Here is a 27,309-nt window from a genome sequence, read left to right as displayed (position 1 = left end):
ACTTTATATTTTACATATATTTAGGAGTAAAATCATTTTCCAAAATTTGTTTTCTTCATCTGACCTTTGACCTTTTAGGGATCCGTCATTTATAACTGACGTTGTCCCATTGGGGTAAATTATTTTTGGCAAATTGTCTGAAACTTCACACACAATCAAATGCTTTTTCACTATCTGGAAAGAAGTGAAAAGGCCTTACTGTTTCAAAAAACATAAAAAAATCTTTATGAACATTCACATTTTTTTTCTTGTGCTGCTTTATTTGATTTGGAACTCGCGCGTGGAAATGTCTAAAACTTGACACAAATTCGGATGCAATTTCACTGCCTAAAAACCATGTCTTAGTGTTTCAAAAGCATTAAAACAACTTTAACATTGTGTTTCATCTTGGAATTTCAAATCAATTATTGTAGCACAAGTGAAAGTCTCTCTTTTTCAGTGTACCCCACACATAAGTAGATGTTTACTTGTGCAGTCATGAAAGGAGCATCGCTGCCTGTCAGTATAGTAATGCCAATAGACACTGGCATCTTTCCTGACCTCTGGTTGTTGTATGGATCACATCTTTCAAGCTGACATACAATAATGTACCCAAATGCCTGACTTCTACAACAACCTATTCTTTATCACTGCCTTCACCCTCATTGCTTCTATCCTCCTTGGTCCTCAACAACTTCTTTTATTACTACAACTTGATTTTCTGATGCACTCATATCACTATCATCAATACTTTCTGAAATAAGTACAGAGTTGTCTCTCCATCTTCCAAAAATCTTACAAAAATGAACCTAAAACACATGCATAAAGGCTATTATGCTGCATGCCAATGCTGGTCAATAGTGCCAGCTACACTAAATATGCATCGCATAATACAACTTTGTCAGTTATGCATGATGCTTAGATTTGTTGGTGTCTGAGTTTTTATAAAAGTGCATTAAAAATGACAAAAAAAACTTTTAGAAAACACGTTTGGATGTACAGTTATATTTTTTATAACTTGAATTTATATGTATTTTCTTGTCTAAAATGAGCTCACTATGGAGCCTTGAGAGTATGTGACCTAACATGTGCTAATGTCTCTATTACTACTCAGTTACCAAAAATGTGAAGCACATGGCTAATAAATGTAAATTTTTACTGGTTGAAGGGGATGTCATTTGACATCACTAAAATTATATTTTGTTGGTTGAACATTAATATTGTATTTTAAATGCAATTTTCCTAGCGTCATTTATAAATGACGATATCCCATAGAGGGCTAGATATGCTATGGGATTTATGTATGCCTAGTCATGCATGTATGTGTATCACTGGCAGTAGCAAGTCTGTCTGTGATCTAGACTACAAAGACCAAATGCATTACCATTGTCATATCTGTTAAAATGCTAATCTGTATGAGAGTGGTCATGACTGATTTACATTTAGTTGTGTTTAAAGATGAAGTGTGTCATTTCTGTGCTGTTAGTCACCAAGCAGAACTGCAAAAATAATGATTACAAAAGTTTCAAACACAAACCCCTATCTGAACAAACTTCAACCAATGCTGTTATTTTTTGCTGTTATTAATATTATATATAACACAGTCTGCTCAAACAAACAAACTGACTATAATTCCATTTCATGCTGTTGCAAAACTTACAGCGAGGCAGTAGTACTCATTAAGAAGTCCCCAAATAGCTAGTGTGTATGTGAATATGTCTTACCTTTCATCATGGGTATTAATTTCCATACTCCCAGCCCCCCCACTGACGTGTACTGTCCTAATGCCGTCTCCAGCAGAAACAGTGGGATACCAGCAAAGACCAGAGTAGTGAAGTATGGGATGAGAAAAGCTCCTAAAAACAATGTAATACAAAATGTACTTAAGGTTTTTAGATTTCAGACTTCTATGCAGTTTGAATCAAACATGTGAACAGTCTCATCAGAGCCACTTTAATAGGAGTCTCCCAGGTTAAAAAAAAGTGTGCCATGCTGTGGTACACTGGGGGGGGGGGGGGGAGACAATGTTTTTTTTCCCATGGAAGTCTGACTTTAAGCAGATTGCTTTTGAGAGGAATCAGCTTATCACTTAATGAATCGAGAGTCTGTCTGCTAATCTTCAACATGTTTTCCTTTAATCATTAATCTTGCATTAATTTTGGATATTTCTAAAGTTTAAACTGAAAAGAAAAAATAAGATGTTTTATAAGAGTCACTGACAATTCAGCTAATTAATCAGATTGAGACTCAATTAATGTCAGATTATTGCTGTAAATAACAAATATGACTACAACTACTACAATTACAGATCTTGTTCTCCATTGTTTGTTTCATTTTTATATGTTTGATTCAATGGCAGATTCCCTCTTATATCATACTCAGGGGGGCACTAATGCGAATGAGCAATAGTCCATGGAACCTTGATTTTGGAAAACACTGAATCATTGAGCTATTTTGCAAATGACAGAACTTGTTCAGAAGTATGAGAGAACCATAGTTGGTCAACACTACTTTTGGAAAATGCACCTCTGGTCTTTCAGCAGAGAAGCCTACAGTGTAAGTTCCACATGTCCATTTAGTTCCTGGTATTTGCACTCAAACTGTTTCTGGATCATGGCATCAGCATTTTTTACCAAGAAGGACATGTTCCTCTATCAACATATTTTTCTTGGATCTGGAACAATATTCGTCCTAATTTGTCCAACGCCTAAACTAACGATTAACTATACCTAAAATCAAAGGCAGACACGAATGGTGTTTAAACCCCAACTACAGCCCTAAACCTACTTAAAAAACCTGATTGATTGATTGATTGATTGATTGATTGATTGATTGATTGGTTGGTTGGCTGGTTGATTGATTGATTGATTGATTGCAGAAATGTTGTCAGGAAAATGTCCTTCATGACAAAACGGAAAATGCACCTCTGGTCTTTCAGCAGAGAAGCCTACAGTGTAAGTTCCACATGTCCATTTAGTTCCTGGTATTTGCACTCAAACTGTTTCTGGATCATGGCATCAGCATTTTTTACCAAGAAGGACATGTTCCTCTATCAACATATTTTTCTTGGATCTGGAACAATATTCGTCCTAATTTGTCCAACGCCTAAACTAACGATTAACTATACCTAAAATCAAAGGCAGACAAGAATGGTGTTTAAACCCCAACTACAGCCCTAAACCTACTTAAAAAACCTGATTGATTGATTGATTGATTGATTGATTGATTGGTTGGTTGGCTGGTTGATTGATTGATTGATTGATTGCAGAAATGTTGTCAGGAAAATGTCCTTCATGACAAAAACATGGAAAGCATATTGATCCAACCAGGCATCTTCTCAGCAGCCTAACAGTAATGGCTTTGTCTGTCTTCTCTCACCTCCACCATTCTTTCCACACAGATAAGGGAATCTCCACACATTTCCCAGCCCAATGGCGTATCCAACGCAGGACAGTAGAAAGTCAAATTTTCCCTTCCAAGATCCTCGATCTGGTACTTTATTCTCCTTCTCCTCTTCTACAGGAACACTGTTGTGATCCAAGTCCTCAAACGGGACCGCCTGCCTCACGTCTGAGGGTGAGTTGAGGTCCACCGTGCTCTGGCCAGTCTTCCCCATCACAGGAACAGCCGTCAATCCACAGTCAGATAATAATCCACCACAGTCCAGTACTGTATTGTCCAGCTGTCGAGTGCAGGGATACTGATTTGAAAGGTTTGAGTGAACACAATACTTCAGATGGGCTTTAAAAAATAAAAATAAATACATACTGCATTCAGAATTTTACTGTGAAATCAATCCAGGCTAAATATTATTTTTCTGCAGAAACACAGTTGGTCAGAACTATGTAGTAATATTCTAGTATTGTATGATATGGTACAGAAATAGTATAATTTTTCTAATGAAATAAGGTGTTATAACATAGCTATACAACAACTATTACATAATAGCTATCACACAATTACAGTTAATGTGTAAGAATATGAGATAGCCTAATTGTAATTGATTAATAGTTTTCTGGCAACCTATGCTTTGTAATACATATACTAAAAACTGCAGTCACATTTTAGTTTGGGAATCAATTCTCACTACTAAACTAACTATTAACTATGACTTTTGACTCAGTGCATGCTACTACTTAATAGTAAGAACTGGTCACTAAACTAAAGTGTTACCAAAACTACCTATTGTTTTTGTATTTTACCTATAGCATCTGTGTAAAGTGCCCTTGCTCTACTCGCCCATGTAATTTCTCTTTAAAGCCAATTAAACCACCTGCTTTCTACAGACACAGTGCAGTTCATGAGAATCATTAACTTTCCTGACAGACGTGCCGATTATCAGACTGACTTAATGGAGACACTAATTCTTATCCATGTCCTACTAATGTGATGAATTCATCAACTTTATTTGTGACTAACTGCTTTGAAAGTCTCCAACCTGCATGCTAATGCATAACAAAACCACTTTCAGATGCCTCATTGTTTTCGTTTAACGAACAGCCATTATACATTTAGAAACAGTACCATTAAACCACAGCAATTCAAAGTAAGCAATTCAATGTGAGTCAAGTTTGCTTCAGGCTCTCAGAGTATTTGAAAAATCGCAAGCATTTCCCTTGCATCCTTTAAATGCTTTTAAATGGCTACGAGCTTAAGAGGAAATTGAATACAGGCTTATTGCATAAGGTTTGAATTCATAGACAGTCGAGTTCCCAACTCATTCATTTTTTATGGTAACTACCAGACATTTAGAAAAAACTTACTTCTGAGATGTTTTTATTCTGTAGTCAGGTGAGTCGAGATGTCACCAGCTAGAGGTGAACTCAAACGTATCCACAAGTGACTTAACAGATCTTAACTGTTGAACTGTGCCAACTACCCAGTGCCTTCATTCACAACAGCACCAAAAGAATCTGACCCGATGTCCCAACTAGGGCAAAAAGTTTCCCTTTTTCTCTCTTGTTCTATCTGGAGGGGCCCACTATGCCCTGATATTCCTGTGTCTGGTATTGAGCAGCAGATAATAAGCTTCGACCTGTTGTTTGATAGGATTACCGCTTTACCACACTGAGACCCCGAGGCTACCAAACAAGAGTCGATTGCCGTGTTCTGGTATTTTGTGCGTGTGTGTATTAGTTGTGTGTCAGTGTGTGAATTTGTGTGCAACGATTCTTTTGCCAGTTTGGTTGCCATGGGATATCCCCTTAGAAGAGTGCTCCGTTCTAGCATTGAAAGAGCTTGTTAGGATTTAAAAATGAAGCAGGCATGGTGCCTAAAATACAGACGGCATGAAGTCTCCCAAAAATGACCCCAAAGGCATGACTTTATCAGTTAAGTCCCATAATTTATGACTGATACATTTATAATTGTTTTGTAAAATATATTAAGGTGAATACAATAGATTTGAAATGAATAAATGTTTAATGCATTAATGATCAAACTGATCACGTATGTTTCACAAAAATTATGATGATACATTTGCTCTGTTGCCAAGATGTTATGAACTGTTGTAGTAATAACATAGTAATTACATTGCAATACACTGAGTAATAAGCTGCACCTACAGCACATCAATATCACAGTATTATATAGATAAGGAACTCTTTAATTTTAAGGGAAGATCAAGCAAGGTGTAGCAACACATCTCCCCCAAATGGTATGCTCTATAGGGAAGGCTCTGAAAGGGCATTTTTGTGAATGCATACGATGCATCTTAAGGTCTGGAAAGTGCCAGGTCAGTTTGAAATTAAGGAGAAATTGGATATCTGAAAGGACAACTGGCCATTATGTCTGAAATTTTCATTGGTCAACAGATGCCCATGTCAAAGTGTGCTTTCTTGGCTGCATGATGATAAGTTGCACTTTGGCAAACCCTGAGGTTTTCCAGATGCACTTTATTTTACAGTGCGTGCACTTACTTCTACTTAGAGTGTACTTACCTAAGAAAGTGCTGGATAATGTAAGGTAACATGGGTTATGGTTAGGTTTAAGGGTAGGTTCAGGGTTACTACTTAGGTATTACCCAGTTATTGTAATTACTATAACACGTACTGTATATAGTACGCATATGTGTAAATAGGACTGTAAAATAAAATGCTACTAGTTTTTCTCTACATCCTTGTGAGCATCTACTGCAGAAAATAACAATGTGATACCATGCAGGAATGACAAAGGTCATGGCCAAAAGTATGTGGATACCTGAATGCCACACCATTTACAGTATTTGTCGCACATTAAATTTTTTTTTTGTCCTCCATTTGCTGCCACAACAGCTTCCACCTTCCACTCTTCCAGGAAGACTTTCCACTAAATATTGGAACATGGCTGCAGGGATTTGATCCAAATCAGACACAAGAGCGTCAGTGAGGTCATGCAGTGATGTTGGGTGATGGGCAGAAAAATCCCACAGACACAGTGACACAAACGGGATGGGATGAGCTATGGGCCGAAGTTTAAAATCTAAAATGTGGGGAAATCTGGGACAAATCTGCTGTCAGTCCATTTCTAATAAGAGAGGGCATTACACCCTATAACGACTGACTTAGAGTTTTCTTTCTGTCAAGTTTTATGATATGAGAATGTATGAGATAACAACAGCATGCCCACCTCTTAAATCTGGCTGGGTGGAAAGAAGAAACATTTCACATCCCAGTTGTGGAATGTTTGCCTGAAGCCATGTTAGACACCTAACAAGCTTTTCTGTTGGATTCTTGAGGATTCTGTTGTCTGATAAGACCAGAATTGCTAGGCAATATATCATGTCCGAACCTTACAAAGCACCTCTTAAGGCAAATTTGCACTGCACAGACAAACGCCAACAAACTAGTCTGTTGGATCAGTGTGTTACCCCTGTTGGTGTCTGTTGGTGTTGGTTGGAGTTTATTTTCATCCGACTGAACATGCTTAATCGGCATTTGTTGGGTCGTGGAATGTCTGAGCAGTGTGAAATGGTTTTCCAACAAACTCGGACGTAATCTGACGTGACCACGAACCATTGCCATGACAATGCCATGCATATTTCACTTAAAGCATGCTTCACCCACGGTCTCTTTCGTTTTATTCGCCGTCTTTTCAGGTGAAGAATGACACGTAAAGACATTAATAAAAGTCAAATTTTGATTGTGGTTACAGGATCATCAGTTTCGTCCCCAATCAGTGTTACACCATCTACACTGGACGCGAGTGGCGCGGTGTGACGCGACAAAATACAATAGAGGTTCTATTGATTATATTAAGTGACACTGTCTACACTGGACGTGGCGTGATGCGACAATTGTCACGTCCGGTGTAGACACGGTGTTACTTGACTCTCTCTGACTCGAAGTTTGTTGGGGCAATGTGAACATGACAGTTATTTTTAATAAAATTCTAAATTTAACAGCCAACTTGAGCCAACTTGTTTGTTGGCGTTTGTCTGTGCGGTGTGAATTGGCCTTTAGTGGGAACATTGCTACACTGAGGTACTGTATGGTCAGCTGGATATATCCTTCTTTAGTGAATGACACAATTTTGAAGAGTGATAAAAGTCTGATGAGTAATTTTCCTCATTGCAAAAAAAGGGTGAAAATGTTATAATAATCTTATTCTTACTTCCTACAGATATCTAAAAATAATCCATTGCAAATTCTGGGATATGTGCTCAGTTGTGGTGGCTATTATTATTTTTTTCTTTATCTGATAAGAAGAAATGTGCATAAACTAGAATGGAAACACCTTTGCCAAATAAATTTCGCAGTGCACAAAAAAAATAAATACTTGTGACTTTGCCAAAGCAAGAGTGAGTAACCTCGGAATTCCATGTATCCTGTTGACAGAATTGAACAGCTCTTATAAAAGCAGTTCATTTCACAAAAGCACCTCTGCTATGAGTAATAATTGGGAAACTGACCAAGAACACTGCCATGGACACCATCCACTTAAACTATGTTTTGTTTCTATTTTGTGCGAAGCACAACCCTCTATTAAATGCTCATACGTTCAAATATGTTCAGTTTTTAGGCCATGACAGTAAAAACATTTAGTCAATGGATCGTACAACTGCTTTTTACTAAATGAACCATTAAAATGAGAAGGTAACGTGTGTTTTGGACCGTAAAAGAGCTGTATGAGTCAAATTAAAATCTTCTGGTGAGATTTTAACAGTATTTTTTTCTATTAGTAAATATAAATGTATATATTTGTTATAAAAAATTCTCTCTTTTTGAGTATTATCATGTTATACCACACATTGCCAACTTTTAATTGCCTTGAAGCACTTGAATGTTTGCTCTTGCCAACCACTATAATTTTACATCAAACTGACAACATATGAACATAAAATCTTTACAGGTTAAAGAGGCTGCTGCTGTTTAGAGTGAGCATGATGAATTGTGTGAAGACGGGGAAAGCTATTAAGAGTGTTAGATCAATGTATTTCTAACTGAATATGCATATACATGGAGCTAGCCAAGACGCTGAGTTACTTCAAGGGCGTATTTTAGTAGCTTCTTTATCTCTATCAACACTGTGTGCCAAGAGAAGCATGGCTTGGGAAACTGCATTGCCAGTAGACAACTTGACAAAGCAAATGCAAGTAGCAGTGGATGTTTTGGATGAAGTGCAAAGTTATTTCGCACTTGTCTTGGGAATGAAAAGACTCGAACGCTGTTTTAATGCAGCCACAATGTCAACAGTAAATCAGAGGTTATTCACATTAGGTTTGTCATTGCCTGCAATCGTTAAGCGACAGGCACAGAATTGGAGTTGTCAGAGTTGGTTTTCATCACTCGTTGTATGTGCCCTCAAATCAATAGAAGCTAATTACACCCCACAATGAACCTGCGTGGCTCATGGTGGCGACACAGTGAGATTACAAAGTTAACACACTCCTTTACATGTACTACCTATTAAGTTTGCTTATGTCTTGTCATGCATGAACAGCCATTGTGAATGTTCCTTTTGCTTCTTTATTTGCTATAAGTGTGATATTTACAATGAAGTCACATTTTAAACACGTTGTGTTTTGTTCACTTCAATGAGAACAAAGAGCAAAATGAATTCTGATCTGTGGATTTGTAGAACGGAGACAATTGTAACTAATAGAGCATCCAAATGTCACCGCTTGACCTCTTGGCTCAAGTACTTACTTGGTCTAAAAGGTTTGTGAAGCCATTTTTCCTCAAAACTCATGTATACTTGTATATATATTAATCATATTGCAGACAAATATTTTGTTCAATGTTCTTGTTGGATATTGTTGTAAAAATGTCTATTAAAAAAAAAGATGAATTTACCTGAGCAGTAAAGCTGTACGAGAGATTTAGAATTGTTTTCAGAGAATATATTTTAAAGTAAGTTCATATTTCATTTAAAATGACTTCCTTACTGACTTGAAAATGTGCATATGCAACATTTCTGCGAAATTATATCAAGTTTCTTCTAGAAGGTTTCATGATGCTTTCAAAGTGAAGTGTTTAAAGAATGTTGCTCCAATTGTGAACAGCTTTATCCAAAATAGATAAACATTAATCTAGCAAAATTGTATTATGTTGGTTTTGTACATATCATTGCAGTTTAGAAATAAAATGTCTGATAAGTAGCACTAAAAATGTAATGCTCTATCGCTTTTGAAAACAATGTACGGCCCCGCTTTATATTAAGTGGCCTTAACTACGATGCACTTACATCAAAAATTTAGTACAATGTACTTATTGTGTTCACATTGTATTGCAAAACACTTTAGCTGCTATTGAGGTGAGATATGGGTAAGGTTAGGGACAGGTTTGTTGGTATGGGTAGGTTTAAGGGTGGGTTAAGGTGTAAGGGATGGGTCACCTGTTTAATTATAAATAGGTACAATGTATAAGTTATATATAACAAAATATAAGTACAATGTAAAAACATGTATGTACACAATGAGTGCATTGTACCAAATTATTAATTTAAATGCAAGTACATAGTTGTTAAGGCCACTTAATATAAAGTGGGTCCCAATGTACTACTTACACTAAACCTGCTGTCAGTTAACAAAAGCAAACATAGAAAAAAAAGTGAATTTTCTGAAGCAACCATGCCATTTTAAGTCTTTTACTCTTACTCGATTTATCCACATCGCAAGTGCAGTGCTGGATCAGGTGAGCTACTGAGCAAGTTTACTATGCCAGAAAACCATTACATATGGAGCTGATTATGTGGTGGAAATGTTAAAATGTACTAGTTTACATATCATGGTAAAAGTGATATAATGTCAGAAGATAGTATTGTGCAAGGAACCACGCAAAAATAAATCTTTATTAATTGACAGTATTCCCCTGTAATCACTGTGAGAAAAAGGCAAAGTTGTTGCCACTAGTTATTTTTTTATTTTAATTACTAATTCTAATCACTTGGTAGGTTATTTAACCATGTATTACTGTGTCTTTGGAAGGCTTTTGTTTTTCAAACAAATTAAAATGCACAAATTACTTGAAGTATCTCTTGAGATTTAATTTTTTTTATTTTTTTTAATTACGTATCACATTTGCATGCTCACAGTTCTCTAATGTTGGTTAGTGGTCACATGACATGCAGCTAAAAATAATTAATTAAAAAAAACGTTTTTTTTCATTGATTGTATTTTAAAATTATTTCATTAAATGTTACATTTTTATAATTATTAAAAAAGATCTGTATACCAAGAGAGAGAGAGAGAGAGAGAGAGAGAGAGAGAGAGAGAGAGAGAGAGAGATGACAAATGTAAATGAGACAAACTATCATATTTCCACTCTATGAGTTATCAGAGTTGTCATATAAATTTCATATATAAAATAGATTTGCTATTTTTTTCCTCAGCTGCACTAACCCTCAGTTTGAACTCCTACAAACAGTTTAATTTCTCCTGAGAACAGAATGAAGACTCATAAAAAACACTCTTAAAGGGATAGTTCACCCCAAAAAATGAAATTGTTGCAGTTTTGTCAGGAGCCACGGATATTAATTTTGTGTTCCTTGATATGCTTTTTTATTCTCAAAAATGGGTAGCCACTGATTTGCATTTTATGAATCACCAAGGACCACGGTTACAGCTAAAAATCTTCTTTACTAGTCTACTGAAAACAAAAAAGTCACCTACATCTTGGATGGCCTGAGGGTGAGTAAATATATCACATATGTAGCAACAAATAATGGACTATTTTAACCAAGTTTTAAAATATATATTTGGAAAGAAAGGAAGAAAGAACAGTATGTTTAATGCGATAAAATTTCTCAAAAATGGGATAGAAAATTGGTACAGAGGAGTCTAGTTAAAAATATAAAGAGTGGTTCTGTGGTTCTGAAGAATGCTTCAGCCACCAGTATAATGACCCCTTTTTGAGAAATTAAAAAAAAGATCTGTATACAGAGAGAGAGAGAGAGAGAGAGAGAGAGAGATGACAAATGTAAATGAGACAAACTATCATATTTCCACTCTATGAGTTATCAGAGTTGTCATATAAATTTCATATATAAAATAGATTTGCTATTTTTTTCCTCAGCTGCACCAACCCTCAGTTTGAACTCCTACAAACAGTTTAATTTCTCCTGAGAACAGAATGAAGACTCATAAAAAACACTCTTAAAGGGATAGTTCACCCCAAAAAATGAAATTGTTGCAGTTTTGTCAGGAGCCACGGATATTAATTTTGTGTTCCTTGATATGCTTTTTTATTCTCAAAAATGGGTAGCCACTGATTTGCATTTTATGAATCACCAAGGACCACGGTTACAGCTAAAAATCTTCTTTACTAGTCTACTGAAAACAAAAAAGTCACCTACATCTTGGATGGCCTGAGGGTGAGTAAATTAACAGCAAATTTACATTTTTGGGTGAACTATCCCTTTAATTTTGCATATTAACACAGTCAAATTTCCAGCTGAACCTTGTTTTGTTCATCTGACATCCTGAGTGATGTGTATTTCATATGAGCAGTCTCATACACTGTAATGAAATGCGTTGTCAAGAAATCTAATATATACTTTATATTTAGATTAACTGATTTTATTCAAGTCAAAGATATTATTTAACATAAAGTATATAATATATAAACTAAAATAAAATCATCATTCTGCCTTATCAAACTCCACTGGTGTGTTCTTTGTTAGCTTTCTCTTCTCCATCTTCCCGAATGTGTCGAGATCTCTGTGGTTTAATGATTACGCGATTAAACAGTGTGAGGCGAGGACTGTTTGGTCGGAGCTGCTTCAGGTCACTAGAGGGGGTGATGATGTTACGACCCTGAGGAGATGGAAAGAAGCCCGATACATTAATTGTACAATAAATTTCCTAAAAATTACATGACGAGTGTTTGAACAATTATGTGCTGTTAAAGATCGCAGTAAGGTTCCAGGAGTGAACTGATTTTGAATAACTATGTATTTTGAACAATTAACTGGTTTTTAACAATTACATATAAATATTTCAAGATAAACCTACCATAGGCTCTGAGGTTGTTAAAGGGGTCATATGATGCGATTAAATTTTTTCCTTTCTCTTTGGAGTGTTAACGCGAGTTTTGGGCAGTGTGGAGTAGCACTTGTTGTTTGTCATTTCTCTGATCACAAATGCAGACAGGGTTTTATGTTTACGCGGCGCGATGCGATGCGATGCAACGCAATGCGTAAAAAGACAGTATAAGTCATTATAATCAGTAATTATGTCCCCACTGGATGCAACAAATGCCTCATTTGTAATGGGTTTTAATGTTTTTGTCTCGTCGCTCCGGGACATGCAATATGGTGAGGGGCGTAACATTTCCGTCTCACGCTTGAAAAATCGACGCGTTTCAGAAAGGCGGGGCATAGAGGAGAAACAATAATGTACAGTATGTGGAAAATAATGTGTTTTTTTTTACTTTAAACCGCATAAACACATTTCATTACACCAAATACACAAAATAATGTTCTTTTTAGCAGCATCATATGACCCCTTTAATATATGCTTCAGTAGAAGTCAACATGATTTTAGTGCATTTTTATAAAATCTTGTTCATTAGCCCAATTCACAGTGAAGAACTACATTACCCACAATCCCTAACAAAGAACCACCAATCAGAGAAGACTCTGTTACCATGGAAATGTAAATTCTGGCAAAACATTACAATTATACGAGTTGTTCTCCCTATAACTACTATATAATGTGTGTAAATATTATATACTACACATTCAAGTTCATTCTAAGATGTACACTGACTTTAATTGTTACATACTTTCTTTTTTTTTCAAATCAGTGTTTGCAATATCATAATTATGCTGGTTGGTTTGGTTCATGACTTGGTTCATGACAATATTTTACTGAAATCTTTTAGAAATCACTATTGAGAAATGAATGGGGAAAAATACTTCCAGAACCAAGACAGCTGAAAAAGTAGGTGATCACTGTTAAATCCTGCTATTTAAATCATGGGTTTTCTTTTATTATACAATATTTACACACACAATTCTGTGTTAAATGGTAAAAAGTCAGTGTCGGTATTTAAGAATGGAGGACAGATGCTGTGACAGACGGAATTGACTGAGATAAGATGAATGAATGCATGACTAAATGATGAACGGATGGGTTGGATGGATTGATGGGTTTTACTCACCCTTCCTAAAGAGACGAACAAGAAGATTGGGATGCAAACCATAGGAATGACTGTGAGCAAAGGTGCCAACTTGTAACTCCAGTCCGGCACAAATGGATCAGCTGAAGACACAGATTTACTACCCAGCAGGTTATACAGCAGAGTAGCCTAAGGGGGGTGGGGGGGGTGGAGACAAATTCCTGTACTTTCAAAATGGTTACTCAATCTGATGCAAAAAACACAAAATATATACAACATCCTGACTACAGTACATGCACCGTGTTGGTGTAAAGACCTTGAAGAGCCTGAGCTCTGCAACACTCAAAATAATCATCGAATCATTGAATTCATCATTTGAATACTGCTTATGGATAAAACTGTCTGCTAAAAAAAGTAATTCTAAATGGATATCTATTTTAAGTAGCTACAGTTTGCCACTTGTTCTTTTTGAGTGTTACAAATTCTATCAAATAAAAGAGACAGAAGTCTCCAAAAAGCTCCAAACCATGACAGATAAACTGCTCGGATTAATGAATGTATTGAAGGAATGGATGCATAGCAGGATGTCAAACGAAACATGAAACAATCATTGATGAACTAATGAGAAAGCAATGCAGATTTTGAAACAATAAACAGTGACAGAAGAGTGAGAGAGAGCTAGAGAGAGACAAAACGTGAACTCACAACACAGATGAGAGGGGTAATGAAGAGCCAGCAGTACTTCAGCACAGGGCATGGTGCGTATCCTATCATGTCCTCAATGTTGTCATAGAAACGGTTTGCACCTGCAAACCAGCCATTTGCGTGACATTTTTTTTTCTTGTTTACCTTTCTCTCATTTTTAAAATGTGTGTCTTATTGCAGTTATTATACAGTAGCAAACTTTAAACTCCAGGGGAAGTTTTATGAACAAAGTATAGGGCTAAAAGATTAACTCACTCAACTTAAACTTGTTTAAGAATATTTATATGTTCAATACTCATCCATAATTGATATGCATATTATAATGTAATTACATTGTAATAAACATATAGTACAACAAGTAATTATTTGCTGTAGTTTAGAAAAGTTATTGTATTAAATTTTCTTTGATATACACTGTAAATAATATTTTGTCTTGTAAATTACTATTTTTTTTGCAGTTGGTTGCATTGAGTGGTAATATGTCCTTAGAGTCTCAGTGAAACTGCATTCACAACCCATTTTACTTTAATAAAGTGTCATAGAGAAACAAGCTATTCAATAAGAATTTTAAAAACAGCACACTTTACAGTGTATTGTAGCGTCTCTTACCGTAAACCCATGCGACAACAATCGTCTCAAAGCAGGCGATAAAGAGCAGGTTAGTTCCACTCGGGCCATAGGTGTCCATCACAGTAAACAGATGGAATCCTCCCTAAAATATAGTATGCTGTAAATTTAGAAAATATCTAATATCTAATATCTATTTTCTTTTTTTTTTCTATACCTTTGTGATGAATGGCAGACCCAGTAAGAAGCAGATGACGGCGATTTTTAACACCAAAAGCTCTCGCCGCTTCCTTAGAACTCCAGGAAATAGATCTGTGAGAGCTGTGGCTAAACTCTCCACACACACAAACTTCAAAAGACATGGATGTAAACCCTCGCACATTTATCAAAATGGACATAAGACTCGTGGAAAAAATATCATAAAATATCATGTTATATATGCTATGTGATGTTGAACAACCGTACCTGGCTGTCAAGGCCCAGAAGAAGTACCATAAAAAAGAAAAGAACAGACCAGAACTGGGGCCCAGGTAACAGAGAAAGGGCTCTAGGATATGCTATGAATGCTAGTCCAGGGCCTGAAATGAAATAAAATAAAATAAAAGTTTTTCATTATTGTCGCATAACCCTAAAATATATATTTCATAATATAGCATTCATAATATATAATACAGTATTCAGTTTCAATACATTCAGACATACATAGACCACAAGTGTTGGCCTGAGATGCTCTCTTGTGGTGGATAGCAACATAGCAAGAGACGATGATACACTACATGGTCAAAAGTGTGGCCATGCTTGCAGTTGGATCGCCAATTTACCCTGAAAGTGTTCAGTGAGGTTCAGATCTGAGATTTGTGCATGTCTTTTCCACTAGAATCAGTACTTGATGTGCGTAGATGCATAAAAGTCACCGGACTCTAAATGTTTGCTTAAGGAGACTGAAAAAGCATCTGTAACCCATTAATTAAAAGGCCACTTTTTTTTTCTTCCATGAAAAATGTAGAACCATGTATGGAGCCCCTTAAAGTGTAGAAAATTGAATAGGAGGGAAAATGCCTGTTTTGTGAGGAGACGCAAAGTTTGTTGAGGGAAAACAATACTTTTAAAAGAGAATACAAATGTTTTGTGAGAGAACGCAAATATTCTCTATAGTTTTGTAAGAAAACATAAATGTTTTGTGAAAGAACACAAAGTTCCATGGGGGAATGTAGTACTTTTGTTAGCAAATCCAAAAGCACTGAAATATAATTTTTCCTCCCATCTCAAATTTTGTTCCATCACCATGTCCCCTTTGGGGCTGCATACACATAAATAATCCAGTGTACTATATTATATCTAGACAGCATATATATAGTCTCATCATAACAATATTTACCTGATGATGCTATGTCTTCCATGGGTAAACCTAACTGATGGGCCATGAACCCCAGAATAGAAAAGACAACAAATCCAGCAAAGATGCTGGTGGAGCTGTTCAGAATACAGAGTGCTATACAGTCCCTGTGGAACACAGAATATAGAAATAACAATAAATGATGAAATGCAGACGACTGTGATATGTATCAATGGGTGGGGTGCAGAACGTTAATGCAGGAGGCTACTGACTTGTAGCAGTCATTGTTGTATTTGTTATAACTGCCCAGCGCTGTTAGGACTCCTTGACACACAGCGTAGGAGAAAAACACCTGAGTGCCTGCATCACGCCATACCTGCAGAAAACGAGATAAAGATGCAAAATAAAATGTATTTTAATTTTGGGGTGGAATTTGACCTGGACATTTCTTTATGAGATTCACTAATTCACTGTAGACATCCAGTTTGAGCAATGCACTCCTCAAATGGGCCTCTAGTCTGCACATCTGGTTACTATAAGCAGGGTTAGAGGGCTAACATCCTCTAATTCAGTTTCGTAATGCTAGTGTTTATTCGCATTTCTTAGACTCGATATACATGATACCCTATCCACCTACATATTTATACACACTTCCTGTGTGAGTACATTGTCTCAGAGAAGGCAAGGCAAGTAAGAAAGAAAATAATCAACAGTACAAAAATAAAACAAAATATATTTCTAAATATTATACATTTTTATAATTGTATACTGTCCTACAGTGACACCAATAGATGCAGTTTGGATGGCAACATCTATATGCCTCTCTTAAGCTCATTGTGTTCTCATTGAGGCCCCAAAAGGGGTGAAACTGTGATTTCGGAGTTAGAAGAAAGTTAAATCTGGCCATTATTCTGATGTACACTGATCTTCTACCAAAAAATATAAATAATACTAAATAAATAAATGCCTGGGGACGCAGCCCTTCACTTAACTTTTTGAGTGAGTATGCTAAACTGATATAAAATGTGTGTACTGGGTCAAACAAAAACTGGACTAGAGCATACATGTGTCACAGTTGGTTGCAGGGAGGAAGATTTTAGGCTGGATCTATTAAAATTTGAAAAGCAAAAGATAACTCCAACCGTTTTACCATTTGTATCAGTCTGCTTGTGGTACTTCTCACAGCGGATGCCAATGGCAGACGCCCAAATCCACTATAATTTTATAAATAATACTGTTTTTTGTGTCACAGAATGTAGGTTTAATAGTTTTTTATATTTTTGTTTTTTAAGAAAAGAATGTAGTTGTTTAGACTTAAAATATGTGGTTTGTTAATAAAGATTGGTATGTTAAGAAAGCTCCATGGCGTCAGCATCCGTTCAACACTCATTAACCCACCGAGAGCAGCCTTACCTCGGCCAGATCTTCTGGAATTTACCACTGGCTCTGATGTCTCTATAGAGGTTAAACATGACATATAATTTGTTTTGGGTAAATCTAATTTGGCCTCATTTTCTTATCTTTTTCCAGAGCAAATAGATTTGGCTGAGGGCAAAATCTCATCACGTTATATTTTATATAACTTTAATGCTGTATATCAGAGTGCTGCCTTTGTACATTTGACTGAATTGCCTAATAACTTTTATGATGGTTGTTGTTGTTTATTAAATATTATTATAAATAATGTTTTATATAATAATAGTACTTGGTATTCAGAAACGGTGTGTGTTCATGATGGTGATTTTAGTTACTTGTGTGATATTGCTCATATAATTATATAAAGACAATTCTATTCCATCCATCTATTCTCCAAACCGCTTATACTCTGTAGGGTCGCAGGGATGGAGCCTATTTCAGAGTCTCAGGCCACAGGCTGCCGACACCCTGGACAGATGGCCAGTCAATTCTATTAATTCAAATCTATCCTAAAATTAATTCTAATGCCAAAAGCTACAACAATATCAAATAGTATAAACATGAATTCATATTAGTTTCAGAAACAGCAAGCACAGAGTGTGGGCTTTGCTTCTTCATTTCTGAAGTCTACCAGGCAAAACCAGTGATAGTAGAGGGGTGGAGGACACCCTATAACAACCCTGTGATTGTTACACAATTCCAAGATTTCTTCTCTTCTGCCTCCCTGCCTCACTTTTGCAGCTGCCTTGTATAATTCCAACAAACTTATTTTTGTGGCTCCCCTCCAAAAACCAAAAGCACCTCCCATGCAATACATCGCCTTTTCGCCTCGCTTTTTGACAATCTTTATTTTGTTTTGCGGTGAAAGCAACGAAAATCCCTCTCTAAGAAAATAGTTTTGTCACTTGCATTGTTAAACTCCTCTTACAAAAAAAAACAAAGAAATTCTGTAGAAACTCTTTCAGAAAACAAAAGTTGCATGTTTTTTTGGTGTTCATGTGCATCTGTTTTTCCCTCTAGTTCTATATACAGACCCAGTGATAGCCGCTATGCCTGAGGCTGAGGGAAACAAACCTCCCTGTCTGGAATCATTACAAAGTCATCATAGTCAATGAGTTCTTAAGACCATTAGTAGGTCATTTTCTTGGAAACAGAGTGCTCCTTTATGGATTACGATCCAACCAGACCACCCGCATGACCCAGATTTACACATTTTGACTTTTCCACACATGCCACATGAATAAAACAGAATATTTACTGTTTTACGAGTCATCACAGCAATGTACTGTTCCATGAATTAGACATAACATGAAAAACACATGACAAATCTAACTGTACAAGAATGCCAGACTGCCATCCAACTATTCCAAAATGGCATTTTGGAATTACAACCGTTCCAGTACTAACACAAGTATAAACGTGAAATCCGATTCCTTTTAAATGCAAATTTCTGGTCTTATTGTGTATTTTGACATCATTCCAAAATGTGCACGTCATTCCAAACTGAAAATGTTTGTCTTGGTAATCTTATTCAAAATGTGATCCGCATCTTTCATTCTTGCCAATTTAGTTTTTCCAGTTTATTTTTGAACCCCCCCCCACTGCCATCCAGCCACCTGCTTTTTTTAGATCAGGCAAGTAGGCAGGTTTTGGCATATATTTCCATGCTATAAAATTGCATCGTGAAACAATCAACCGCTTTGTCGCACTGTAATTAATTAATGCGATCAAAAAGTAGATCATCTGGATTGTAATTTTAGCGTACTGTATTCGGGACATTATCAATTCTAACTTCAGATACTATTTAGGACAGATAGCATGCAAAATGAGAAGTAGGGATTGTGTGCACTTACATCAGGATTAGAGAGTTTACTGATATCAGGATACAGATAATAAGTAATTCCAGTTGCAGCTCCTGGCAGAGTCACTCCTCTGATGAAAAGGATGAACAGCATTAAGTAGGGGAACGTAGCTGTGAAGTACACAACCTGCAAAACAATGACAAACAACACATAAATATCATGTTAGTTGACTTTTCTAAAATATTCCAGTGTTACATACATAAAAGAGATTCCCATAGACTAGCAGACACATGAAGAAAATCATAGACAATTAGCCATTAGGGCATTAGCTATTAGCCGCTTAGCCACATTCTAAGCAACCACTCAAAATACCTTAGCAACATCCACAATGCCACATTTGGCAAAATAGAATTTTTATTTTCAACATTATTATTTTTAATATGTTCCATATTCCATTTACTTGTTCCAAGTCTTAGATTTCTAGTTTTAGGATAAACCTTGGGCCAGAAACCCAAATATACCAATGCTAGATACAGATGTATCTGACTAATTCTGACTATTTCTAATTAGTCCGTTATGACTAATTCTGTATTTTAGCAAATTAATCACCACTGTTTAGAATAACTAATTAACTGTCATTGTACATTTTCTGAAAAAAAAGAGACTATATATATATGAAAGCCTGTTTCTGCCCCAGAGTAAAAAAAAAAGAAAAGGAAACTGTGACTTCTTGTAATTGTGTGGTTATTCCTTGTAATTTCAGCTTTATATCTCACAATTATAACTTTATTGATCATAATTGCAACTTTGGTTCTGGTATTTGCAACTTTATATGTCACAATTTCAACTTTTTTTTCACATTAGCTAATTTATTTCATTGCATTCTCAATTTTAGTTCTCGTAATTCTGAGTGTATCTTACTGCAAATGTATTTCTAACTGTGACTTTATTTTTTTATTGTAATTGCGACTTTATTCCTTGTTGCAATTGGAACTTTATATTTCACAGCTACAACTTTATTTCTCAGAATTGTGAGTTAATTTCTTGTAATTGTGACTTTGTTATATGTTTGTATTTTTTTTGCAACAGCACTTTTAATTCTCATTGCAATTTAATTTCCTGTAATTGTGAGTGTAAATTGCATTTCTCATAAACTGTGACTTTATTTCTTGTAACTGCAACTTATATCTCACAATCACAACTTTATTTCATGTGATTGAGACTTTATTTCTCATGATTGTGACTATTTTTATTTCATAATTGTGACTTTACTGCTTGCAATTACAACTTTATTTCTTGTAATTGTGACTTCATATCTTACAATGTGACCTTGTATCTCACAATTCCAACTTTATTTTTTGAAATGTTCAGTATCTTTCAATGTGACTTCATATCTCCTAACTGCAGCAACCAAACTTTTATTTCTCGGAATTGCAATTTGAAATCATTAATTATACAGTATCTCACAATCTGATTTTATGTTTTACTTTGAACTTTATCTCACAATGAACTATTTTATTTTTATGCTGGTGCAAAAACCGGGAAAAAAAAGTCTGATCATTTAGAAAGATGCTAATTCCCCTCAACAAATCACATATACGTAGCCTAATATTAATTTCTGTAGCACAAACGTTGCAGGATGAGCTACAAACCAAAAGTTAAAAAACTAAGCTTGTACAATAGCAGTTGTTGACATTATTAACATTCAAAGCTGCAATGCTTGTGCTACTGGGCAAGTCTGAAATTGCCTGACAGGTATTCAGTGTCTTGAGCTTATATGAATCACATAATACATTAAACCACACCTGTGTTCCAATAATTGTCACAGGAAGTCCAAGGTAGAGTACTCCAAAAAGAGTTGAATAGATAAAACAGAGCCCAGGCCAGGACCACAATGTAATATATATTCAGATAAATCACTATAACTTGGGAGGCAACACCTACACCTGTGGACAAAAACCACACTGTGTGAGAGATGCTACATGTGCAAAATAATACACAAAGCACAGTACAGTACAATTAATTCCAGCAATTCAATACATGGACTTTTATGAAAGCATAAGTCACCTTCAAACATGGGGCAGATTTTTCTCCAAGCAGTGATGCCCCCTTCACTAGTGTATTGACCTAATGCCGTCTCAAGGAAGAATACTGGGATTCCACAAAAGAAGAGGAAGATGAAATAAGGGATGAAGAAAACACCTGGAGAGGCCATAACAAAAATGAGTTATTAGTCATAATCTAGGGTGAAAATCTTGTTTACATTATCTTTAAGGGTTGTAAAAGAACAGAGCAATAACATATCATTAAATAAGCAATGTAATACTGTAGCTTCTTTTGATCACATTTGAATAAGGAGCTTGAGGATAAACGGTAGCAAACACCATTTTGGTTTACACGATTCATTTTTAAAGAAATATAACTTGTGCTTACTTATTTTAATAAGAATATATATATATATATATATATTTGAAGAGTTAATTTGCAAACACAGATAACTCCGTTTTTAACAGTTTTCAAAAAGCATGTTTTTGCATTGTGCATTCCAATTAATCTCAGTCAGTTGGGTTGTTTTGATTAAGTAAAACTAACTTTTAAAAAATACAGCTAACTAACACAATAAAACACAATAAAAACATGATAACATAATAAAAAAACATGATTTTTGAAAATTAAAAAATCTGTTTTTGCAAAGACACTCCTTGTGTGTGTGTGTATATATATATATATACATACATATACACACACAAGGAGTTTCTTTGCAAAAACAGATTTTTTAATTTTCAAAAATCATGTTTTTTTTATTATGTTATCATGTTTTTATATATATATATATTAATTAGCTGTGAGAAGCTCTGAGTTTGCAGAGCTGCAAAATAGTGCAAATAGTGGCTAAAACATAAAAAAAACACTTTGAATAAGAGATTTGAATAAACCCCTAAACCTAAGTATGAGCAATTGTAAAAGTAAGCACTCAAAAAAAAAAGAGCACGTGCTTGGGGGAAGAGAGCCATGATGTGTAACAAAAATTGTCTCTGAGCATTGCAAAAGAACATAGTAGTCTATTGATTAAGTTAAAAACCATGGGCTTCAATTCTGATGTGCTGAATCTTAAAGGTCAAATCCATCTCTCTGTGCAGAGCTTTAAAACGTCCCAGGCGTATTGCCTCTTTTTCTTTTTCTTTCTTTCTTTCTTTCAATGTTACACTTCTTCTTCAGCAGTCCTGCTTTCCAACCCTCTCTCTATGACAAACTTTCACTTACCGCCTCCATTTTTGTAGCACAGGTAAGGGAAGCGCCACACGTTCCCCAGGCCGATGATCTCTCCAGCCATAGACAGCAGAAACTCAGTCTTGTTGGCCCATTTCTCCCTGGCCTCGGGTCCTTTTTCAGCGCTCCCTTTCTGGCCCTCTGTCTCCATAGCTTCCCCATCAGCAATGCCTCCATCTCTACTCTCCTCCATGGTCTTTATCTATCTATATGTGCCTGTCTGTGAGCATTCAGTTTATTACAAGTTAGCCTATTAAAAGTCCATCAAAATGCAGAACAATAAGTCTGCATTTGTGGACAAGTTCTTGCAAAGAATTCTGTGTTTTTGTTTTAATTTCAGTCAAATGAATGCATCAAATATACTTAAATTCGGTAAAATAACTTTTGTGTAAATCTCCTCCAAACAAACTGTTTGTCAAGAAATAGCAGTTAATGAATGTTTACATGAAATTATTAAATTAATTGCATACCCCAAAGAGAAATGATATATACCAAGAAACAGTTCACAAATGTATAATAATTTAAAATCTGGACAAAAATGTCCTTGGACTTACCCAAGTTTGTGGCCAGCTCTCTCACATGCGTGCGCAGAGCGTCAGTGCAGAGTGCAGTGTTCTTGAGTGAGCAGAGAGTTAAGTGGGAGAGGGCGTGACGTTTGGGGTGTCATGTAGCGCTACAATATTAGAAGAATTTGTTTTGCCTATATCACAGAAAGAGGTAAATCCGGACCTGCATGGAGCGCTACAATCTTAGAACTTAGAGGTGTTCGTGTTTGTAACCATTATAAAAGTAATAATATTGTAATTTTAAAAATATAATCAATATAATTACAGTGTTCATTGGATTGGTCAAAACAAAAACAAAAAATAGTTAATTCATCATAATTTATCTTAAATGCAGTAATAAGCCCGCTAAGATAGATAGATAGATAGATAGATAGATAGATAGATAGATAGATAGATAGATAGACACAGCGTGCCGGACATGGCCCGGATTCATTTTTAATATCTACTTTACCGTTCACTAATCCTTCATTTAAAATTGATACGCAGCCAAAACGTTTACTTTAATTTCCATTATATATAATTTTATACATAAATAACACAACCTAACACATCTATACACGTAGATTATGATAAATGCAATTTTAAAGTCCATTTTAAAGAACTCACTTGATCAAGTTGGCACGAAGAAAATTTATTTACAAAACTATGCAATTACAGCCAAAAAACAAAAACAAACAAAGAACCACAACAACAAAGGTTGTTATACAGAAATTGCATAGCTATAAAACATCACATTTAGCAAAATTACCCTTGCATTTACTTATACTTGCATTATAAAATGTAATAAGTATAAACATTAAACACTCAGGTACACTCTAAAAAATGCTGGGTTGTTTCAACCCAACTTTGGGTCAAATATGCACTAACCCAGCTTTTGGGTTAAAAATGTAATGTAAAAATTTAACCCAACGGTTGGGTTAGTCCATATTTGACCCAAAGTTGGGTTGAAACAACCCAGCATTTTTTAGAGTGTAACATAGTTACCTACCTAACATGAAGTAGCAATGGCAAATAGGCTACTTCTAAAGCATATATTAACATTAGTTGATGTTAATTTCAGCATTTACTAATACATTATTAAAAACAAAAGTTGTATCAGTTAACATTATTTAATGGATATGAGCTAACATGAACTAACAAAGAACAGTTCCCTTTCAGTCGGTCACTCTCAACGTCACGTCGGATGACCGACGAAATTGGGATCTCGCTTAGAGAGACCAATCCACTTCGAGTGTAAACTAAACAAGCCAATGCACATTGGCATGCGATTATTGTATCCAGCTGCTGCTGATCACAGCGTGAGTATAAGTAGGCAGCAGATGCAGTGCATATTCAGCTTTTCGCTGAGGAGCCGAGCGGTTCTATCGTTCTGCTCCTGACCTTTACGTAGAGTAAAAACTACAGTCAAGCACGCTCTTCATGTGCTCTCGTGCTGGTGGTACGGCGGTGGTTTTCCTGTGTCGAGTGGGTTGCACACAACAGGCTGCACTTTGCATGTGTGTGTTGCAGACGGCCATCTCCCCTGTGCGCTTCAGCAACCTAAAAGAGCAATTTCCATCTAAAAGAGCTTCACGGGTGGAACGCCTTTTTAAAGACGCGTCTTTTTTAAAGATGTCGTACCATCCGTGTGTTCCTGGGTGCGGTTCCTGGGTGCGGTCGTTACCTGGCGCCGGGTGATGGTCACGATCGCTGCCTCTCGTGCCTGGGCACGAAGCACGCTGAGGTGGCTTTCGTGGATGACTCATGCTCCCAATGCGGGGGTATGACCATCTCGGAATTGCGGACCAGACTCTGTTACCTGCAAGGGGGCGGAGTGCCCGTGCCACTGCCTAGATCTGGGGTTCCCTCTGGCGGCAGCCGGGGGCGCCCTTTTTCTGGCAGTGGGCAGACTGGTCTTACGGTCACGGTGAGGAATTCCCCTCCGGGGATGCCCCAGCCAGCCGGCACTCCGAAACCAGCGGAGCCCTCGAGAGAGCAGGCTGGACCCTCCCGGGGGGGTACCACCTGTTTCTTCCGAGGCTCCCCCCGACGATCGGATGTCTTTTGCAGCATCGGAGGGTGAGCCGGATTTCTCTGAGGATGAAGATCTGTAAGCGTTGCAGCCCTCTGGGCGGTCAGCTGTCCCGGATACGGACCCGGAAATGATGGCTATGCTTTCCCGGGCCGCCGAGAGTGTCGGGCTCGAGTGGAATCTTCCACCGCGTCCCAAACCCTCAAGGTTGGACGACTGGTTTCTCAGGGTGGCTCGCGCTGGTTCTCAGGGCCCCACCCCAGTGCCTTTCTTCCCGGAGGTGCATGATGAGATCGCTGGGTCATGGACGGCACCTTTCACTGCCAGAAACCGGCCCAGTGGCTTATCCTCCCTCACCGGTACGTGGGAGTTCCCTAGGTGGAGCGGTCGGTTGCGATGCAGTTGTGTCGAAACGCCACTACCACTTGGCGGGGGGGGGGAAACCGTTGTTCCCCTCCCGGGCCTGTAGGCACTCTTCGGCCTTGATCGGCAGTGCTTATACGGCCTGTGGAGAAGCTGCGTCCGCCTTACACGCTTCGGCGTTATTGCAAGTGCACCAGGCTAAGGCACTGAGGGACTTGCACGAGGGTGGTCATGACCCGGAAGTTCTCAAAGAACTCCGCACCGCGACGGACCTCGCGCTACGAGCGACGAAGGTTACGGTGTGGTCTCTGGGTCGTGCGATGTCCACTATTGTTGTCCAGGAGCGCCATCTCTGGCTGTGTCTGGCCGACATGCGCGAGACTGACAAGACAAGATTCTTGAATGCCCTCGTGTCCCAGGCTGGCCTTTTCGGCGACACAGTGGAGAACTTCGCCCAGCAGTTCTCCGCTGCTCAAAAGCAGACTTAGGCCATCGGGTACATCCTGCCCCGGCCTGCAGCTGCTGCCTCCACCCGGCCGCCGGTGGCAGCTGCCCCGCCCGTCCAGGCCCCCGCCAGACCTGGTGGTAAGCGAAAGAGCAAGAGGCCCTGAGATGGGCGACCCAGAGATGGAGTTGCTCTTCGGGAGATGGTGAACGCACTACTCCCTCCCCCGTAGGAGGGCCGGGCGGAGAATCTTTTGTTTCCTTTTTTTCCGCCACTGACCTCACGGTCAGTGGTACCCAAATACTCGACAAAAGAGCAATTTCTTCTATCTCTGGGTCCCCTGAGGGGATGGGGGGTTGTGGACGATCCAGAGCCGCATCACACTCACTCTCCTCTCTTGCCAGTGAGCAGCAGTGGGCGGATCGGGAGGACGAACCAACGGACTAGCCACGCACCCTCTGCTCAAACGCAGGTCAGTGTTACACACACCCAGACCCACCTCGGACCGGCTAAGAGACGCCAGGGCCGGGTCCCTGCGTTCTTCCACGCTGCCCCACTGCGGGTACGCCTGTAGTTCCATTGACACCACTTACGCGGTGTCTGGGAGCCTGGCTAGAGCTACCCAGCCCGTCTCGATGGCTCCTTCGAACCGTCAGGCTCGGCTATGCGATTCAGTTCTTACTTCATTGTACCCAAGAAAGGTGGTGGGTTGAGACCTATCTTGGATCGGCGTGTCTTGAACCGGGCCCTTCACAGGCTCCCGTTCAAGATGCTCACGCAGAAATGCATCTTCAGGTGTATCCGTCTCCAGGATTGGTTCGCAGCGATCGACCTGAAGGACGCGTAGTTCCATGTTTCGATCCTTCCGCGCCACAGGCCATTCCTGCGGTTTGCGTTCGAGGGGCGGGCATACCAGTACAAGGTCCTGCCCTTCGGGCTGTCCCTGTCACCCCGTGTCTTCACGAAAGTTACGGAGGCAGCCCTTGTTCCCATGAGAGAACAGGGCATTCGCATTCTCAACTACCTCGACGATTGGCTCATACTCGCTCAGTCTCAGGATCAGTTGTGTGAACACAGGGATTTGGTACTTTCACACCTCAGCCTGTTGGGTCTTCGGGTCAACTGGGAAAAGAGCAAACTCTCCCCGATGCAGAGGATCTATTTTCTCGGTATGGAGTTGGACTCGGTCGAACAGACAGTACGCCTCACGCAGGAACGTGCTTAGTCAGTGTTGAACTGCTTGAATACATTCAAGAGCAGGATGGCGGTCCCACTGAAACAGTTTCAGAGGCTCCTGGGGCATATGGCAGC

At 38.0% G+C, this 27,309-nt stretch overlaps 2 protein-coding genes across 5 annotated transcripts in view; both read right to left on the bottom strand.

Annotated features, from left to right (window-relative positions):
* LOC107597007 (sodium- and chloride-dependent GABA transporter 1-like) overlaps positions 1–4,883 on the bottom strand; it is an 18,512-nt gene extending 13,629 nt beyond the window's left edge. For 2 of the 4 annotated variants that reach the window (XM_016287896.1, XM_016287893.1), the window contains exons 1-3: positions 4,743–4,883; positions 3,358–3,720; positions 1,704–1,835 (exon numbers count right to left, since the gene is read on the bottom strand). In XM_016287896.1, the coding sequence (XP_016143382.1) occupies positions 1,704–1,835; positions 3,358–3,595 (370 nt within the window). In that variant the 5' untranslated portion in view covers positions 3,596–3,720; positions 4,743–4,883. The remainder of the gene's footprint in view (positions 1–1,703; positions 1,836–3,357; positions 3,721–4,742) is intronic. The other 2 variants (XM_016287894.1, XM_016287895.1) reach the window with 2 other exon arrangements.
* A 7,111-nt stretch (positions 4,884–11,994) lies between these two features.
* Positions 11,995–23,240, bottom strand: LOC107597036 (sodium- and chloride-dependent GABA transporter 2-like). Its single transcript, XM_016287942.1, has 14 exons — positions 23,168–23,240; positions 22,608–22,833; positions 21,411–21,545; positions 21,149–21,289; positions 19,603–19,622; positions 19,395–19,529; positions 16,398–16,501; positions 16,168–16,292; positions 15,255–15,367; positions 15,007–15,138; positions 14,832–14,934; positions 14,223–14,323; positions 13,560–13,706; positions 11,995–12,211 (listed from the first exon to the last, which is right to left on the bottom strand). Exons 2-14 carry the CDS (start codon positions 22,804–22,806, stop codon positions 12,050–12,052), a joined length of 1,617 nt encoding a protein of 538 aa, XP_016143428.1. The 5' UTR covers positions 22,807–22,833; positions 23,168–23,240; the 3' UTR covers positions 11,995–12,049.
* Between the last annotated feature and the right edge of the window lie 4,069 nt (positions 23,241–27,309).

This window comes from Sinocyclocheilus grahami, unplaced genomic scaffold (assembly GCF_001515645.1).
Source record: "Sinocyclocheilus grahami isolate Dianchi unplaced genomic scaffold, SAMN03320097.WGS_v1.1 scaffold226.1, whole genome shotgun sequence".
NCBI lineage: Eukaryota > Metazoa > Chordata > Actinopteri > Cypriniformes > Cyprinidae > Sinocyclocheilus > Sinocyclocheilus grahami.
The sequence above is the reverse complement of the archived record's forward strand: the minus strand, read 5'-3'. Positions and strand labels throughout refer to the sequence as shown.